We start from the raw sequence: 18,186 nt of genomic DNA on the forward strand, positions 1-18,186 counted from the left end.
GTCAAGTGTCTCCCCTCTGCTCCTCGTGAGAGCTGGTGCCTTCGGGGACAGGGACCACTCCCTGCCCTTGAAGGACATTCTCTGCCAGCTGACCCAATCTGTCTGTATGTCTGTCTGTCTCTCTCCACCTAACAGAAGAATGTGAGCTGGGCCCCTGGGGCAGCTGGAGCCCCTGCGTGCACAACGGGAAGACGTGCGGCTCGGCCTGGGGCCTGGAGACCCGGGTGCGGGAGGCTGGCAGGGCCGGGCAGGAGCTGGCAACCTGCCAGGTGCTGTCCGAGTCAAGGAAATGTCCCATCCAGAGGCCCTGCCCAGCAGGTGAGCCCCAGGCGGCGTTCGGGGCTGCAGCAGGCAGGACCCCCGGAGGATGCTGGGGGGCTGGGGACATCGCCTACCCAAATAACACCCGTAAGGCGGCTGAAAATCCAAGATTAACCATACCTCCCTGTGGGTTAAGTCCTGCCCTCCCTGGTGTCCTTTCAAAGGCAGGCTTCCCTGCCGGGGGTCAGTCCCAGCTACGGGACAGATATGTGCCTGCCTTCATTAAGACTTCTCTGCCCTTTCAGAATGACCGCCTCCCCCCCCCTTTTTTAAAAGATTTTATTTATTTATTTGAGAGAGAGAGAGAATAAGAGACAGAGAGCATGAGAGGGAGGAGGGTCAGAGGGAGAAGCAGACTTCCTGCTGAGCAGGGAGCCGGATGTGGGACTTGATTCCGGGACTCCAGGATCATGACGTGAGCCGAAGGCAGTCGCTTAACCAACTGAGCCACCCAGGCGCCCCGCCTCCCTTTTAATAACAAGGATTTCGGAGCACCCTCTTTACGACTCCAGAATTCACGGATAACGTAATCCCCTTGCATAGGTCATTAAAAAAAAAAAATCAGTAGAGTGCCCTGTCATATAAAAGAGAAATAAAAGAAACTTCCCCACGTGGCCATGCTTGGGCTCAACACACGTTGCGAACACTTAGCTGAGTCGGGGCAAAAGTGAGGGCTACGGTCGGTTGGTCGGAGCACAGAGACGCGACTTCCCAAGAGGGGACCAACTCTTAGGAAAGCCCAAGTAAACCGTGTGATGGGCCCCACGCCGCAGCCTGGGGATGTTCAGTGACGGGCGAGTGTTCAAAGGCGCGTGGCTGGAGGGGCTTCCCCGGGCCGCGCTGAACAATGCCCTGTGCTCTCGGTGCAGAGAGGAACCCCGGCCAGAAGAAGGGCCGCAGAGACCGGCGCCCGCGCAAGGACAGGAGGCTGGAGGGCACGCTGGACGTGAGGCCCCGCCCACCAGCCTGAGGAGGCCCCCCCCACCCCAAACCTGCAGCTCCCCCCTCTCCGCCCCCTGCAGCCTCTGCCCCACACCACCCGCTCCTGCCTCCGCTGGGACTGTGTCCTTCTCTCTCCCCCCACCCTCCGCTTCCTCCCTGTGTCCTGCCTTTCCTGCTCTCGCCTTTATTCCTGCTCTTTCTTCTGTGTCTCCTCCCTCCCGTCCTTTCCCTTCCTTCTCTTTAAACCTTTTATCTGCCTGCCTTTCTTTTCCTTTTCTCCTGTTTTCCTTCCTGTTCTTCCCTGTCCCGCTCTCTCCGTCTCTCTCTCACACGCGCACGCGCACACGCACGCTCTATCACGCACACTTTGAGAGACCAACCCTCTGTGTCTCGCTCCGCAGCTGCTCTCTCTACTTCTTAAAGAAAGCAAACATCTTTCTCTAGGGCTTTCCCTGACCCTGTCCTGACCCCACGTTCGCAGAGAAGGGGTTTCCACGGGCGGGGCCCAGGCCATGATCCAGGCAGGCTGCCAGAGTCCTGACCACCCTGCTTCTGCTCCAGAGGAGACCCGGGACCCCGGGGCTGCCAGTGCCCCCTGCTCAGACCAATCCCTGGTGGCCATCTCTGCAGCCCTCCGTCCCCGGTTCCTGCGGGAACCCCCTAGAAGAGGCTCTGGGGGCTCCCCGTGCCCTGTGTGGACGCAGATGTGGCCTCTGGCTGGACAGCCAGCCCTGAGCCTGCCTGTGGCCACAGAGTCTGCCCTCAGTGCTCCGTGACTGCCCTCCCTCGTGGTTCCCTGCCCCCTACTTCCCAAGCTGACTGTACTCCCATGTCCTTTGGGGGCCCAAGCACTGCATCCGATGGGACTGTCATCCCTGGGGGAACCACGGGCCCAGCCCAGAAGAGGCCATCACAGCTGAAAGGAATTTTGAGATTATCCGAGCAGCTCTGTTCCCCACCCTGGAGCCTCCTGCCCCTTGTACCCCTGGGGAAACTGGGGCCCCTTGCCCAAGGTCACCCAGAAAATCCAGGTGCTACGCTTTCTACTTATTGACTGCCCAGCGCAGCAGATCCACAGGACACTCTGGGGGCCTTTGGGGAGGTGAGGAAGGAAGGAGCAAGGGAAGGGTCAGAACAAGGGAAGATTTCTCCACTCCCACACGCCACCACTGAACCCTGAGCACTTGCATTTCACTGTGACACCCCCGCACCAGAGGGGGAAGAACATCGAGGAGTCTCAAGTAATACTTAGCTCAGAAGTCTGTTTGTTCTCACTGCCTGTCATTCCACCATCATGGTACCTAGCCCCTCCTCCTTGGCCTCCCTGCGTCCCCAGGAAGGGATGCTCCCAATTTGCCTTGGCATGACGGGCTGGCCTGAACCCAGAAGGTCTAGCAGCTAGGAGCATTGAGAGGCCGAGGCCCAGGGGGCCCGGGGTGGCTTGGGGAAGGGTTGTCTGCAGGCTGGAAGAGAGGCTAAAGGTGATGAAGGGAGCACCCCCCCCCTCCAAGAAAGTGCCCACCCTCAGGCTTCCCTCTCTCTCACACAATCCCTTGGACACCTTCCCTCCCCCCCACCCCCGCCAAGGCCCACCCTCGTTCCCACTCCCCCTTTGCCTCCCTGGGGACAGCTGCAGCCCTTCCTCGCCTGGCCAGACCACCAGCTTCTCCTCTGCAAAAGTTTGTGCCTCTGAAATGCTCTATTGTTGTTGTTTCAAGGCCCCAATTTTTTTTTTTTAATAAAGAGAAAAGAAAAAAGAAATTTGCCAGTGCTTCTTGGGCATCGGGCGGGTGTTATAAAACCATGACGCTGATGAGTTCGGAATAAGTGAATCTAAACCATGTGGGGCGGTTTTGCCTGGAATGCTCAGGGCTGAGGGGACGAGGGGAGGGTTGGGGACAAAGGGGGTGCTGAAAAAAGAGGAGGGACCCTCAGCCCCCACAGCCAGGCTCCGCTCAAGAAGGGGGCTTAGCCATAGGCAGAAGACAGCAGAGCTGTGCTCCCTACCCCCAGTGCCTCTCGGCCCCATGAATCACAGAAGTGGCCACAGGAACCCATCTGTGCTCTGGATGACATGTCTGAGGGGCCAGGGACACTGAAGAGGAGTCACCGTCCCAAGGAGCCATCTGAATCCCCCGGGCTGCTGGTGAACGTGGCCTCGGCACAGGGGGCCCAGGTTAGGGCCCCAGCCTGGCACCAGCTGTCTGCGGGCTCTAGGCCAAGTCACTTTTTCTTTCTGGGCCTCAGTCTCTCCCAATTTGATGGATGATGAGGAGGCGTGACTAGATGATATCCGTTGCACAAATCTGAGTGACCCAACAGCATCCTCTGGGGCTCTTTTTAAAAATTCAGACTTCAGCGTCCTACCCCAGGCCTACTAATTGCGAACAAGTTTGGGGGCAGACAGAGAGAGCTAACTGCTCATTCCAGGACAAGCTCAGTGGAGAGGGTGACTCTCTCGGGTGACTCTCTCGGGTGACTTGCAGCTGCAGAGTGCTCCGGGCCTAAGTCTGAGGCATCCGCTTTTCTGCTTCTGACCGCAAGCCTCCACAGTCTGATTCTATAGAGTTTCATGTGTGTATCTCTTCTCTATTTTGTTTTCTGGTGAGATTTGAATTCTAGGATGCTGGAGGTTCTAAAGTCCACCATTCTAAGAAATCAAGATGGGAGTGGAAGCTGCCTGTCCTGCAATGCCCTGGCCATCTTCTTTCCCTCAGGGACCTGGTCCTCTGTCTCCAGATGAGGGCTGTGGACAAGGTTGTCTTTTTTTTTTTTTTTTTTTTTTTAACGGTTTCAAATGAGGAGAGAAAGTTTCTTGAGGGCCTAGGCTCCTCCTATAAACTTTGGATCTCAGACTTTCTGTCCCATCCAGCTCCTAATCCTTTCTCATCCCAGCCTCTCCCACATTCTCCGGAGGATTGGGCTGCCTGACTGGGAAGGAGGCTCTCCCATCTAAGTGCCTCTTACAGGTGAAGCTCAGAGAGAATCTCCGAAACTGGCCAGGGTCACCCAGCCAAAGAGGGACAGAGCCCAGAGGGACGCTTGTTGCCAGCCAGATGCTATTCCAGAGGAAGAAAACACGGCTTGGCGTGTGCTGAGAGCTCCCTGCTCAACCCTCCCCCTGCCTCCCACCCTGGCTCCAGGGGCCACGCGAGGTCCCCCTCCGCAGGCAGACACCCCACCCCAGAGCTTGCTCTGTCTCCATTTCTGCCTGACGCTTGCACACCCCCACCCTGCATGTCCTTCCCACCTCCTGTCCCTAGAGGGCACTGCCCAACCAGGACAGGTGCAGCGGCAGGGCTAGTAACCAGGCACTTTTCAGAAATAGGGGGGCTCCTGGCTTTTCTCTCCCACCAGGGCGGGTGGGGGTAGGGAAGACAAGGGGAGACTGCCTCCCGCCTCAGGCTGAACAACAACCGTTGTGATGGTGGCTTCTGCCGAGTGGCATTTACAGCAGCGAGGGTCCACGACTCAGGCCCTCCCTGGCACAGAGGGGACATGGATTCGGAGGAGGCTCCGAACCCCACATCCCACAGCCAGTCACCATGACTGCAGCAGTTCCTGACCTCCTGCCAAGACATCCTGGCTCCCGGCCCCCAGTGACTCGTGGAGCTATATTTGTCCGTTTTTCACTTATAGGAACATTTCAAACCACCCTGTGTGGTCCATCAGACTCAGGAAATGTGCATTCTTGTAATAACAAAATAATAGTAATGATCATGATGATCAATAATAAGAATGTCTTAAATGTACTGAGCTGGCTAGGTGCTTTAGGGGCAGTAGCTCATTTCCTTTGCTTTTCTCCCTTCCACACTCACTTCCTCCTGCGTGTGGGCCTTGTCCCACCCTTCATCTCCCGAAGTTTGCGGCAGCTTTGCCTGCAAGCTCACTTACAGAAGAGGAAACCGAGGCTCAAGTTAAAGCCTTTCAAAATCCACCCGTCTCATCTCATTATCTATTCAGTAAATACGCACAAAGGAGCTGCTGTGTGCTTGGGACTGTGCTAGGTGCTGGTGATAAACACCTCCGCCTTGTCCCTGGAGCTTTCGGTCTGTACTCAAGTCAATTACAAGGTGCAAGAAGGCTGCCTGCAGAGGAGAGGATCTGGGAGGAGGGACAGCAAATCCGCCTCCCTCAGCTGCAGAGTCTTCCTAGCTCAGGCCCCAGTGGAGAAAAGCTGGCCCCACTCTGCCCTGCCTGAACTCCTGGTCCTCAGAACCCACACACATAATAAAATGGGTGTTGCTTTATGTCCCTGAGGTTGGGGAGGTTAGTTTCGCAGCGATGGACAACTGGAATGGGGGTTGATAACGGCACCCTCTCCTAGGGTGGAGGGCAGGGAAGAGGCAGGGAAGAGCCACACAGCAAGGGCACAAACGTCATCTCCACCAGTGACCAGCTCTGAGCCCTTAGCCGAAGTCCTGTACGTCTCTGTGCGCCTCATCTGTAAAAGGGGATAAGAAGAGTATCTCCCATGGTGTCTCTGTGAGGTTTAATTCAGTTTTAATAATACATGAGAGTTTAGACACAGTAAGAGCTCAGTAAAGGTTTTTACTGTAAGATCTATTTCATTCATTCATTCAACAACCATTTCTTAAGCGCTAAGTCGGAGCCTGGAACTCTATCGGGCAGAGCCTGGAACTCTATTTCAAGTTACAAACCTAAATTCATCCTCCATCCCGCCCTCAGAAGTAGATTTTATTATTATGCCTACTGTTAACAGAAGAGGAACCCAAGGCTGAGAAAGGAAGCAGGAGTGGGAACTCAAAACCTCACCTTCCACCAGGCGGCCGCTTCCCGCGTGGCCCCCGTGGAGCACATCCCACTCCTCCCAGGGAGACGCGCAACATGCAAGAGATGCACCCCCTCATCTGCATCTGCTTCCTCCGCTCGGGGTTGCTCCCGGACAGCAAAAAAGCTTCATCTGGAAAAGGAACTCCAAATGGCTCTTACACACACAACAGATAAGACAGTCCACCTCTCTCAAATTAAATGACAATAAAATCACACAGAACTACCGTGTTTGACCTACCTGAGCAGCAGAGAGCCAGATTTTGAAGCCACGGGGACTTGGCCAGGCTGTGGGTGAGCTGGTGCTCCCTCCTGCCTTCCTAGGGGAGGGACATAGCCCAATCCCTATAGAAGAGGAGTTATGACATGTATCAAAATGAAAATACATTCCTCCCCGTGCTCAGCCAGCCACTTTCAAGGATTTAATTCTCTGATTAGTCTCACCCACGTGCAGAATAAGTGTGTGTGGCACACAACTGTTCCCTGCAGCCGGTGTTTTTGATCACAAAAAACTGGAAACATTCTAAACCTCTGTAGGAGACCCGTTTCAGATATAATAGCAGAGCGCTCCATGGAACGCCACGCAGCTGAGAAGGGGTCCCGAGAAAGTGTTTGGTGTACAGACACGGAGCATTTTCCAAGATGCATGATTCACGGAGAAAAGCAAGCTGCAGAACCATGTGCAGTCTGTGTTGGGGCTGGGATTGGAGCAGGGGGAAGGAGACTTGCTGTCCCCTTTTGCTCCTTTTGACTATTAAGACATGGGAAAGTACTACCAAGTCCAAAAAATAAAAATGAAATACTTTGGAGACATTTTGCAAATGGGACTTTAAAGACCCTTAAGAAAGATTCAAATGGCTTTGCATAAACTCCAAAATGAAACATTTTTCAGAACGGGTCTTGGAGACACGGCCCCGAGCTCGAGAAGGGAGGTCCACTTTTGATCCCCAAGTGGGGTGTCCTAGCTGACAAAGAGCAGGGACCCTGCGCAGGGTCCCACAGTGAGCTTTCGCCTGTTCACGCAGGTTCCATGTCCACTCCCTATGAAAACCTGGCATGACGTTCTGCTGAGACATGGTCCAGACACCAAGATGCAGGGGTGAATCGTGCCCGAGCTCATGGGGGTTCCTTGGTCCGGGGCAAAATAGGGGATATAGAACACAGGGGCGGGCGTGTCACTTTACGCCCCCCCCCCACCCCCTGAGTCTCCCTTTCTGCAACTGTAAATGCGGCAGAAGGCAATAGCACTCATTTCCAGGGGTGGTGGAAGATGAAATGGAAGGGGGTATGTAAAGCCCTGGCACATAGTAGGGCTTCGCAGTCGTAGCTTGTGATACTGTCACTCCATTCATCCCTTCATTTGCTCATCAATCTCCTTGACTCCAAAGCATATTTGTCCAGGGGCCCCTGAGTGGTTCAGTGGGTTAAGCATCTGTCTTCGGCTCTGGTCATGATCCCGGAGTCCTGGGTTCGCGACCCGGACGGGGATCCTATTTCTCCCTCTGCCTCCCCACCTCACCGCCTGCTCATGCGCTCGCTCTCTCTCTCAAATAAATAAAATCTTTTTTAAAAAATCATATGGGGATCAATCAAAGCTCCTCCTCCAGGAAGCTTTGCCTGATCCACTGTTTCTTCCCAGTGGGAGTTCCCTTCCTTGTGCGACTCAGTCTTCCTCTCTCTTTCACACCCTTTGTCTGATACCCTGGGGAATGGCCTGGGTGCTCTAACTTTTTTGGCCAGAAGAGGGCAGCACTGCCCAGGACGTCTGAGGAGCCGGGCTGGACACCACTGCAGCAGGGCTGGTAACGATGAAGCCCTACTGTGTGCCAGACATCACTCTGAGCACTCTGCTTACTTTAGCTCACTGGAGGAAGGCCCTACCCTGCTGCCTGCCTTCTACCATCCCCATTTTATCTTCTTTTCCCTTTTTTTTTTTAAGACTGTGGCTGTCTAGAGAGTGGAGTTAACCATTCTCAATTCAGGCCAACCCCTCTCTTGCTTTATTTAATTTTCCTCTTGATGCACCCTGCTCTTCCCCACTCCCCTCCCACCCAGGTACCCCCTCTCACAAGTTTGTCCCGTGTCCTTTCATGTGCGTGAATCCTTGGGTTTGCGTGTTTTTATTTACAGAAACGGTTTTGTGCCACAGAAATGGTTTTCCCTCCTGTCTCCTTCCCCCCCCCGCCCCATCCACCTGGTGTTTCGGATTGCTCCTGCACCCACTGCGGCTCACTCACCCTGGCATTAGGCATGGCTCCCTTCCTCCAACCGTGTCACAGTCGTCGTTACCTCTTAGGGCCCCCTCCAGGGCCTGCGGGAGAATTTCTCTGGACAGACACACACAGGGCGAGGGTGGCTGGGCCACTAGTATCCTCCTGCTCACCGTCCCTGGGTCCTGCCCTGGGCCAAGCGCCCAGCAGAACACGGACTGCCACACCCTTGCTAACACCAGGAAGTTCCTGGTTTTCTCATTTTTGCCCGTCCAGTGGGTGCGGGAAAGGAGGTGTGCCTCTTCACTGTTAACTCCCATTTCTCTGATGACCACTGAGGGTATAGGAGCATCGATTCACACTTTTGTTTGTGACGTTCTCTCCCATTTTACCGTGCTACCACCGAGGCTCAGGCCCCGGTGGTAGGCGATAAGAGCTCCCACCTTGGCCTGCCCCTCTAACAACAACAGTAATGCGTTCATTTTCCACTCGGTTAATGACTTTGCTGTTTCCTTCATGATCTCAGGGGGCCTGTCGTCAAGGGCAGTGGCCTTGTTAACCCAACGACATGCAAGAGGAACAGGGTGAGGACTTGGGAACCCGTGTAAAGGGGGTTCGGGAAGGGTGGGCCTCATTGCTAGATGAGCCAGGGCAGGTAGAGGGGCATCAGGAGAAATCAGGATGGCCAAGCTGCCCAGTGATATTGATGAACACAGAGGAGGAAGCAGGAGGCCAGGACACAGCAGGAACAAGGATCCGGACGGCATCTTGCACTATGTCAGGACTGGGGCAAGCTAGATATTTCTCCAGTCCTCGAATAAAATCCATACTCCTCATGGCCACAAGGTCTTAAATCAGCCCCCACTCCTTCTCTGACCTTATCTTCTGACCTGTCTTCCTTGCCCCCCTCCAGCTACACTGGCCTCATCTGTTCCTGAAACTCACCGAATCTCATTCTGGCCTCAGGGCCTTTGCACTTGCTATCCCTAACCTTCTGCCCAGAATGCTTTCCCTCTAGATCTAGATCTCCACATGGCTTCTTCCTTCTCCTTCTTTTTTTTAAAAGATTTTATTTATTTATTTATTTGACAGAGAGAATGAGAGCACAAGCAGGGGGAGCAGCAGAGGGAGAGAGAGAAGCAGCCTCCCCAACCTGAGCTGAAGGCAGATGCTTAACTGACTGAGCCACACAGGCACCCCCTTCCTTCTCTATTTCTAAGTCTTCGTTCAAATGTCACCTTTTCACAGAGGCTTCCCCAACAATCTTTTCTAAATAGCCTGTGGGGGGGGTGCCCAAGGCGTTCTCTGCTTAGTGCCTGTTTAAATGTTCCTTTGTAGCCTTTATTGTGATTTAAAATGATCTTGTTTGGATAAGAGGGCCATCCAGCTGTGACATCTGTCACCCCTTTGATCACAAGGGTTGATTTGGCTGACCTAGCCAGTGTCCCCTTCCTCCCTCACTGCTCCCCTCCCCTCTGGAAGCTGCTCGCTGGGTCTAAGAGGATGACCTTCCCCCCCGACGGAGGAAGAGCATTCTTCCATCAAGGGTATAGGAGTAACTGCACTCCCCCGCTAGAAGCTCCAAACAAGCTCTCGAGGTCCATTTGTAGGAGAAGGTAGGCTAGTCAAGTTTCCAGGACTCCAGACACATCTGAATGAGATGCCGTGTGTGGCAATCTGCCTTTCTAAAAGAGAAAAACAAAGAATAAAAGAAAATGATATTGTTTGTCTAAGTCTTGACCTCTTTATGTCTGCCCCCCTCACCTGTGTTTGTCTTCCGCACCAGACGATGCACAGGGGCCGCATCGGCCTCGAGCACCACCAGCCCCCACGCACTCAGAAGAGCAGCCGGTCAATCGATATTTGTGGACTGAATGAAAGAGGGAAGGAAGGAAGGCGTCGAGGGGGTACCAGATCCCTCACATTCTGGGTGCTTCCTCTGTGCCAGGAGCTGTTCACTCCACAAATAGCCTTGTAGAGAAGGGATCGTCAGTGTGCCCATTTTACAGAGGAGATAACTGAGGCACAGAGAGATTCCATCCCTTGCTTGAGGTCACACAGCTTGGGGGTGGGAGCTTGGGTTTTAACCTGCACATTTTAACAGTTTCTTGTACTTTCCGTTCTGTGCTAGGAAGGCCCCTTGTCCCAACTATAGCTCCCTATCCACCCTGGCACCCTGTATCTCTGCCCGCTGCCAGCAGGGTTTCCTCTCTTCAAACAAAAGAACCACTCCTCCTGAGTCTTGTGGCTGCTTGCAAAGGCTCTTCATCTCGAATACCTCCCCATCTCTCCTTCTCCAAGGACATGAGGGAATTTGGTGGGAGGTGATGAAAATGTCCTATAACTTGTCTCAGTTGGCAGTGCCACAGGAGGATGCATTTGTCTAGGCTCAGCCAACTGTACAGTTAAATTCCATGTATTTCACTGTATATAAATTACACTTCTGTTTAAAAAATTAATGAATTCTAGGATACCTTCTACAGTCTCTCTCCATCCGCTCCTGACACTAGAGTGACAGATACTGGGCACAATCTACCAAACACCATCCCCCACTTCTGCCTTGCTAACTGAACACAATTTTCTTCTTGGCTTTCCCAGATGCTCAGTTTCCCAGCCTCCAGGGTAGCAGAAGTGGCCAACTGATACAATTCTGGCCAATGAGGCCTCAGTGGAGGTCTGCTTAAGAGGAAGTAGATGGAACTATTCTTTCCTGCCTCACTTAACTCCTGCCTTAAATGTAGATGCAATGTCTGGAGCTGCAGCAACCATCTTGTGTCCATGAGGTGACAAGATTGAGGGAAAGACTAAGAGAGTAAAGCTGCCAGCCCTGACTTTGTTGAACCACTGAAACGTTATCAGTTGCCACTGGCCTCCAAACCTCCATTACATGGGGAAAATAAGCCCCTAATTGTTTAAGATTCTGTTAAATGGAGAATGATTTGACTGTAAGCACTGAAAAACCCAAACTCATAGAGGTGTCAGCAAATAAGCAAGATGAATATGCACCCAGCACACACATGTATGGTCATGCCAATTGTTCAATGTTTACAAATCACCCCCTGCAAATAATGGTTTGCTTTTCGCGCAAAATATAAAAGTCTGGAGGTAGGTGGCAGCTGGTGTTGGTTCAGTGATCCAGTTATGTCAGGAATGTGATTCTCTTGAACGTCTCCTCATAGTTGCAAGATGGATGCCTCTGCACACACATTCAAGGCAGGAAGAAAGAGGCAACAGCATAAAGAGGCTATATATGTGCCAAGAAAGCTTTCCCAGAAAACTCCCTGCTCCCTCCTCTCTCTCTCACTCCCCACCCCCACCTCACACACATAGCAGACTTCTGCTTGCATTTCATCATCCAGAACTAATTACCTGGCTGGGAGGTAGCAAGTGGCAATGGGAGTTGGGCTGACCTCAAGAGACAAACATTTTATCTCCTGGTCAGAGACCCAACTTAAAATGCAGGGGCACCTGGGTGGCTCAGTCAATTAAGTGTCTGACTCTTGATCTCAGCTCAGGTCTTGATCTCAGGGTCATGAGTTCCAGCCCCGCATTGGGCGTGGAGCCTATTAAAAAAAAAATGCAGATCCCAACTAGAAGAAATACTGGTGGGAGAAGGGGTGTGAAAATTCACACTAAGAAGTAAGGAAAGGACTGATAATAGACCTTTGTTTCCTTTGAGGAAGATGAGAGCATGAGGACCTCCTTTTTGGGTCTGACCCAGTTTCAAAGGGGCTGCCACCAGACCTTCCTGATTGCCCCCTCCTCCCGGCCCCCAAATATTCTTCCCCCTCCCTTCTTCCTGTCATTGTTGCAGACCTAACTGTGCATTAGCAACTTGATACACATTATCTTGAATCATCTCAATCACTTCGGGAGGTTGAAGTTATGGCCCCATTCTTCCGATGAGGAAACTGGCTGCACACGAGAGGTCCATGGTTGCAGTGTGTAAACCATCCCCAGGGACTCCCCCACCCTGACCATACCCCTCACCTCCTTCACACAGCTGTGCTCTCCACATGAAGCCCCCTTCTTCCCCTCTTCACCTGACGAACCCGACCACCTTAGAGGTTTCAGCTCTGATTCTGCCTCCTCCTGGAAGACTTCCTTGACAGCCCCCCAGGCAGGCCAGGGGCCTCTTCCATGAGCTCTGTGCCAACACGACTGTGCTGTCCCTGACTCCGTATGTGTGTCTTGCCCAGATCAGGGCCCTGTGAGGCTAAGGCCTGGATCTGACTCATCTCTGGGTCCCAGTGCCCAGTCACAGTCTGGCACAAGTTTGGGACCGAGCCACTGTTGAAGGGATGAATGAATGACCCCAAGGTGGCTCTGGCTGGGAGTGAGATCTGGTGTTAGCTGGCAAAAGCAACCACTGCCCTCAAGGCCCCAGCAGACAGCCCCATCCCCCCACTCCCTGCTGGTCCTTCAAAGCCTGGCCCTCACTCTCATACTATGAGGGTGGACAAATGGACCCATACAGCCTCTACCTCTGTGGGGCATTTGGAAATAGTTATCATATTTACAGACATACATGTGGTTTTCTTAAATATAAGGCTTATTGAAATATAATTTACTACAGTAGATAAAACCCATCCCTTCGAGATGTAAAGCTCATTGTGTTTTGACAAACATATACAATTGACCTTGAAGAACTTGGGGTTTAGGGCGATGATGGTCGTGCAGTAAAATATCTCCTTAATTACTAATAGCCTACAGTTGATCAGAAGCCTTACGGATAACATAAACAGTTAACACCTACTTTGTATTTTATAGACAGTGTATATAGTATACTGTATTCTTACAATAAAGCTAAAGAAAATAAAATGTTACTAACAAAATCATAAGGGAGAGAAAATACACTTATAGGGTTGTACTGTATTTATCAAAAAAACCCACATGTATGAGCGGCCCTGGGCAGTTTGAGCCTGTGTTGTTCAAGGTCAACTGGACCGCCGGGTACCCACCCCCACAATCATGCTCTAGAGCAATCCTGTCACCCCAAAACTTTCCATCACACCCTTTTGCACTTGGTCTCCCCCACGCCCCCACGCGCCCCCGGGGAACACCAACCGGCTTGCTCTCTGTCCATATGGTTTTGCCTTTTCCAGAAAGTCCTGTACGTGGAATCCTACAGTATGATGCCTTTTGAGTCTGCCTTCTTTCCTCGCACACCATGCCTTTGAGATGCATCTCTATTTTTGTGTGTATCAATACTTCCTCTCTTTTTATTGTCCAGTTAGTATTCCGTCATGTATCCATTTACCTACTGGACAACTGTTTACAGTGTTTGGTGATTATGAGAACAGCCGCTCTAAGCATCTGCGTATGATTGTTTTGTGTGGACACAGTTTTCGTTTGGACTGGGCAAATGCGTTGGTGTGGGATGGCTGGGTCGTGTGGTAAGTACATGTTTAACTTTCTTTTCTTTTTTTTTTTTTTTTAGATTTTATTTATTTATTCATGAGAGACAGAGAGAGAAATGCAGAGGCAGAGGGAAAAGCAGGCTCCCCACGGAGCAGGGAGCCCGATGCGGGACTCGATCCCAGGATCCTGGGATCATGACCCGAGCCGAAGGCAGACGCTTTAACCGACATGTTTAACTTTCTACATTGCCAAATTGTTTCCTAAGTTCCGGTTGCCGTGCACCCTTCCCCGGCGCTGGGTATTATCAGCTGTTTTCCTGGTAACTGTTAAATATCTTTTCCTGTGCTCATTAGCCGTATCTATTTTTTGGTGAAGTGTCTTCTTAAATCTTTCGCTCACTTCTTATTGGATTATCTGTCTTCTTATTGAGTAGTGGAAGTTCTTTATATATATTCTGGACATGAGTCTTTTATCAGGCATGACCTTTGCAAATATTTTCTCCCGATCCGTGGCTTGTCTTGTCATTTTCTTAAGAGTGCCATGAGAAGAGAAGAAGTTTTACATTTCGATAAAGTCAAATGTATCATTTTTTTTTCTTTCATGGTTCAGACTTCTTGTGTCTCTCATGGTTTGGGCTTTTTGTGTCTTATCTAAAATATCTTTGCCTGATCTAAGGTTTTTGTCTGGATGTTTTACGGTTTTCGGTTTGACATTTAGCTCTATGGTCCTTTTCGAGTTAACTCTTATGTATGGTGTGAGATATGAGCTAAAATAATTTTTTTTAACATATGGATGTAGAATGCTATTTCACTTCTAGAAAATCCTCCTACCTTCTATCCTCCTACAAACGTGCAAAATGGGTATTCCTTGCAACCCTGATTGAAAAAAGTAAAACATTGGAAACAGCCCACATGCCATCACTCGAAGACTGGTGAAGTACGAGTCGGCACATTCTTGCAATGCAAACACGCGCCGTGCCACCGCTGGGATCCATCCTGATTGGTCGGTGTCCATGCTGAGCAGTTGTCTGATGTTTGGCTCTCATCTCGGATGGGCGTCAGAAAGAAGGCAGCACTCTTTATGGAGTGAAGTAGAACGATCTCTAACGTGTATTATTAAATAACAAAAAGAGTACAGAATAGGGTGTGACGTTTGCCATCATTGGGTAAAAAATTCCGATGTGTATTTCCAGCATGCACATAAAATATCTCTGGACAGATTCACAAGGAATTAGTGACAAGAGTTGCCTCAGGGAAGGGGGTGGGTCTGGGTGTCTGGTTGGACAGGGGTAGGAGAGAGACTCACTTTTCATTATGTCCCCTTTTGTACCTTTGAGATTTTGTACTATGGCTATGTATTGCAAAGTCTGAAAACAAATACAAATAGAAAAGTAAAATCAACTTAAAAAGCCCCACCTTTCCAGGGGTGCCTGATCTGGGAGATTCGGTCCCAAGTGCACAGCCCTCCACAGTTTGGGAAATCCTCTCCTGCTCCTCCTCAGCTTTCTCAGTATGCAACAGCTCTGCCGGACCAGGCTGATGGAGAATGCTGGTTTCTCAGATGGGGAAACTGAACCTCTGAGCAAAACGGATGTTCCCCAGGTCACCTGCCAGGACCAGAGGGGCTGAGAGCCAGGGAGGAGGGAGACCCGTAGCGCCGCCCCATGGGGAACCAGATGGGTTCGCTCGAGGTGCTGCTCAGAGCCAGGCCCATCTGGAAGCTATTGCCGCCCCTCATCCTGGGCTGCAGAGGAGGGGTGGGTGGGGCCCCCGACTCTGTGTGCATCTGTTCCTCATCAAGACTGGTGCTATGGCCCCGGCTCCAGCCCTGGAAGTCCCATTTCCCAGGCGGGCCGGGCCACCCTCACACCAGCCACCCTCCCTACTGGGGACCTGAACAAGGTCCCAGGAGCCGCAGGCGGTGGGTTTCCAGTTTCAGGCCATCATGTCTCTTTACCTCTCTGAGCTTCAGCTTTCCCAGTTGGAAGGATTAAACAAGCCAGTTCATGCAAATTGCTTGGCAGTTTGCCCTCCATAAACAATCACTGCGATTATCTTCTCATGCCCCTCCAGGTTTGATTACTATACTATAGGGGCCCAAATAGTATCAACACCTAATGTGCCCAGCGCTGCTCGAAGCACCAAGAATGTACTAACTCATCTAAACTGCACAGCCACCATCTGAGCTAGATACTTCTATTGGTTGGGCTTTTCTGATAATGCAGCTAAGGCTCAGAGATGAGTAACTTGCCCAAAGTCACACAGCCAGCAAGGGGCATACCAGGATTCGAACCCCAGCTATCTGTCTCCAGAACCCCCACTCCAAAGCTCTCCCTCTACTGCCTCTGTGGACCCAAATCTCTTTCCCACTGATCCCCGATTCCTATGGGTGCCTGTGATAGTGTCCCCTCGGGTAGAAATAAATGCTGATCTCAACCAGGATTGTCTGACCAAGAGACGAGCAGCAACATTACAGCCAGGAGAGGATGCTCAGCCCTCTCGTTGCCTCGAAAGGAACAAGAAAATGAAGGGGGCCAGCAAGCTGGGGCCTGCTGGGATGGGGCAGTGGGGGCAGCGAACGTGCAGGTCTAGAAGAGCCACCAGGGATGTGGGATCTGACAGCACCCCTACACATAAAGAGCACGTGCCATCCATCAGCTCACGTCCAGGAGTCTGTCTTAGAGAGACAGTGCTCATGTGGACAAAGAAGGGCACGGATAGGGGCTTTCCCTCCAGCCCTGTTAGAAACAGAAGGACCTGGGCCACAGCCCAGAGGTCCATCAGGAGCACTGGCCCCACAGCCGGTGGCCCGGCCACACTGTGGCCAACTCTGCAGTGATGAAAAAGCCTGACGCAGAGCTGCCGCGCGGATGGGCCCCGCCAGGATCCCACTGGGCAGCGGACAAAGGGCACGGGAGGGCAGCGTGAGCACAGGGTGCCCGGGCTGCCTGTGCGCGGCCAGGGAGGGGCAGGAAGGGGCCACAAGCCACTGGCCGGACACAGTTTTAACTCTTTGCTGGACGCCCTTTTAGAACCTCTTTCACTGAATCAACAGTTGTTTTATGGGAACAAAAAAACAAAGAACAGCATGCATCTCAGTGCCCAGCGCACGGAGGGGGCTTAGCCAACATTGACAAAGGCATTTTTGAGCCCCTGGGTCTGCTGAGTGCTGGGGTAGAGCTGGGCAGAGGACAATCGGGCGTTCCTCCCCTGGGCTGTGGCCTCAAGTGCCCAATTGACAGTGGTCTCCATGGACATGGTGAGACGGCGGGGGGAAAGCCATGTGAGGGGGTAGAGGGAGTCTGAAGGCCAAAGTCTTATAGAGGATCTATCAAGTGCTTACAGTGGGCCAGGCACTGTTCTAAGTGTGAACTCTTCCATTATCATCCCCATTTTGCCGAGGGAGGAATGGAAGCCCAGGGAGGGACCCATGGGCTGCCCACCCCACGCTCCTCTCACACCCCTTCCCGCCAGGCCTGAGCACTGGACCAGGAGCCTGAAGCCCAGCTTGTGATCCACTCTGGCCTCTGCTCTCTTGTCTCTAAGTCCTGTTCAGTCTTGGATGAGGGCAGCCAGCAGCCAGGGGCTGCGCAGCCAAGAAGCCTGGGAGCGATTAGGGCCTAGCCACGTTCTTTTGGATCCAGGCGCCTTCTGCATTTTAATCAAGTGGGGCATCAGGAGACCAGGTTGCTGCTCTCCAGTGGCTGAGGCAGGATGGAGGGAGAGAAAGAACATCCTCTCAGGAGAGGAGAGCGAAGCAGTGGTAGGATGGGACAGGAGGCAGGGTGGGGCAGGGAAGCACGAAGAATGTGGGGCAGGCTGGTCCCCTGGACTCTGATGAAGACCAGGGGTGGTAGCTGGCTTTGGGGCTCATCGCCATGTCCTCCCTAGCTCCTTCCTGCCCCCTTCCTGCTCTCTCTAGGCTCTCAAAAAATTCTACCTGAGTAGTCATTCAGGCCTCAGGGATAATTTCTGGTCCTGCCTTCTCCTCCTGTGGGAAACCATCTTTTTCAAGGAAGTAAAGCTTGGGTCCCTGCTGAAGGGGACCGGGCCAGGAGAGTTGCAAGGGAGAGAGGGGGTGGGTCCATCCACAAGAGGGACAGCAAGCCCTGTCTCCACCCCTGCTCCAGGCAGATGAGGTCGGTGAACTCTGTCCTTCATAATGGCCGAGGGGGAGAGGTTTAGGCAACAAGCAGGCCACACTGAAAGCCAGAAGGAGCCTCAGAACAGATCTGAATTAATGCTAACAGGAACAATAACAAAAGCAATAGAATGGTGAAATAATAGGAATTCCTAGCAGTTATGAGCACCCTGGCCATTGTACCCTTACTCCCCACCATAGCCCCGGGGATTGGACCATCTTCATTGTGCAGATGTGGAAACTGAGGCACAAGGAGGTTAAGTAGCTTGCCCAAGGACAGAGAGCTGGAAGACAGTGGAACCTGACCAGCCCCCTCCTCAAACAGAGGAGAAGAGGGAGGCCCAGAGAAGGGCAGTGACCAGCCCCAGGTCACACAGCAAATTAGATGCAGGGCAGGGGCTGTGAGGGCCCTTTCTCTCAG

General features: G+C 52.3%; 1 protein-coding gene across 1 annotated transcript in view; it reads left to right on the plus strand.

Annotated features, from left to right (window-relative positions):
- Nucleotides 1-1,291, plus strand: part of RSPO4 (R-spondin 4) — a 32,699-nt gene extending 31,408 nt beyond the window's left edge. The window contains exons 4-5 of the mRNA XM_028118839.1: nt 136-318; nt 1,191-1,291. Of these exons, the coding sequence (XP_027974640.1) occupies nt 136-318; nt 1,191-1,291 (284 nt within the window). The remainder of the gene's footprint in view (nt 1-135; nt 319-1,190) is intronic.
- The last annotated feature ends 16,895 nt before the right edge of the window (nt 1,292-18,186 follow it).

This window comes from Eumetopias jubatus, unplaced genomic scaffold, assembly GCF_037043125.1.
Source record: "Eumetopias jubatus isolate StellerSeaLion01/CBP00866 unplaced genomic scaffold, mEumJub1_p1.0 scaffold_9, whole genome shotgun sequence".
In the NCBI taxonomy this organism is placed as follows: domain Eukaryota; kingdom Metazoa; phylum Chordata; class Mammalia; order Carnivora; family Otariidae; genus Eumetopias; species Eumetopias jubatus.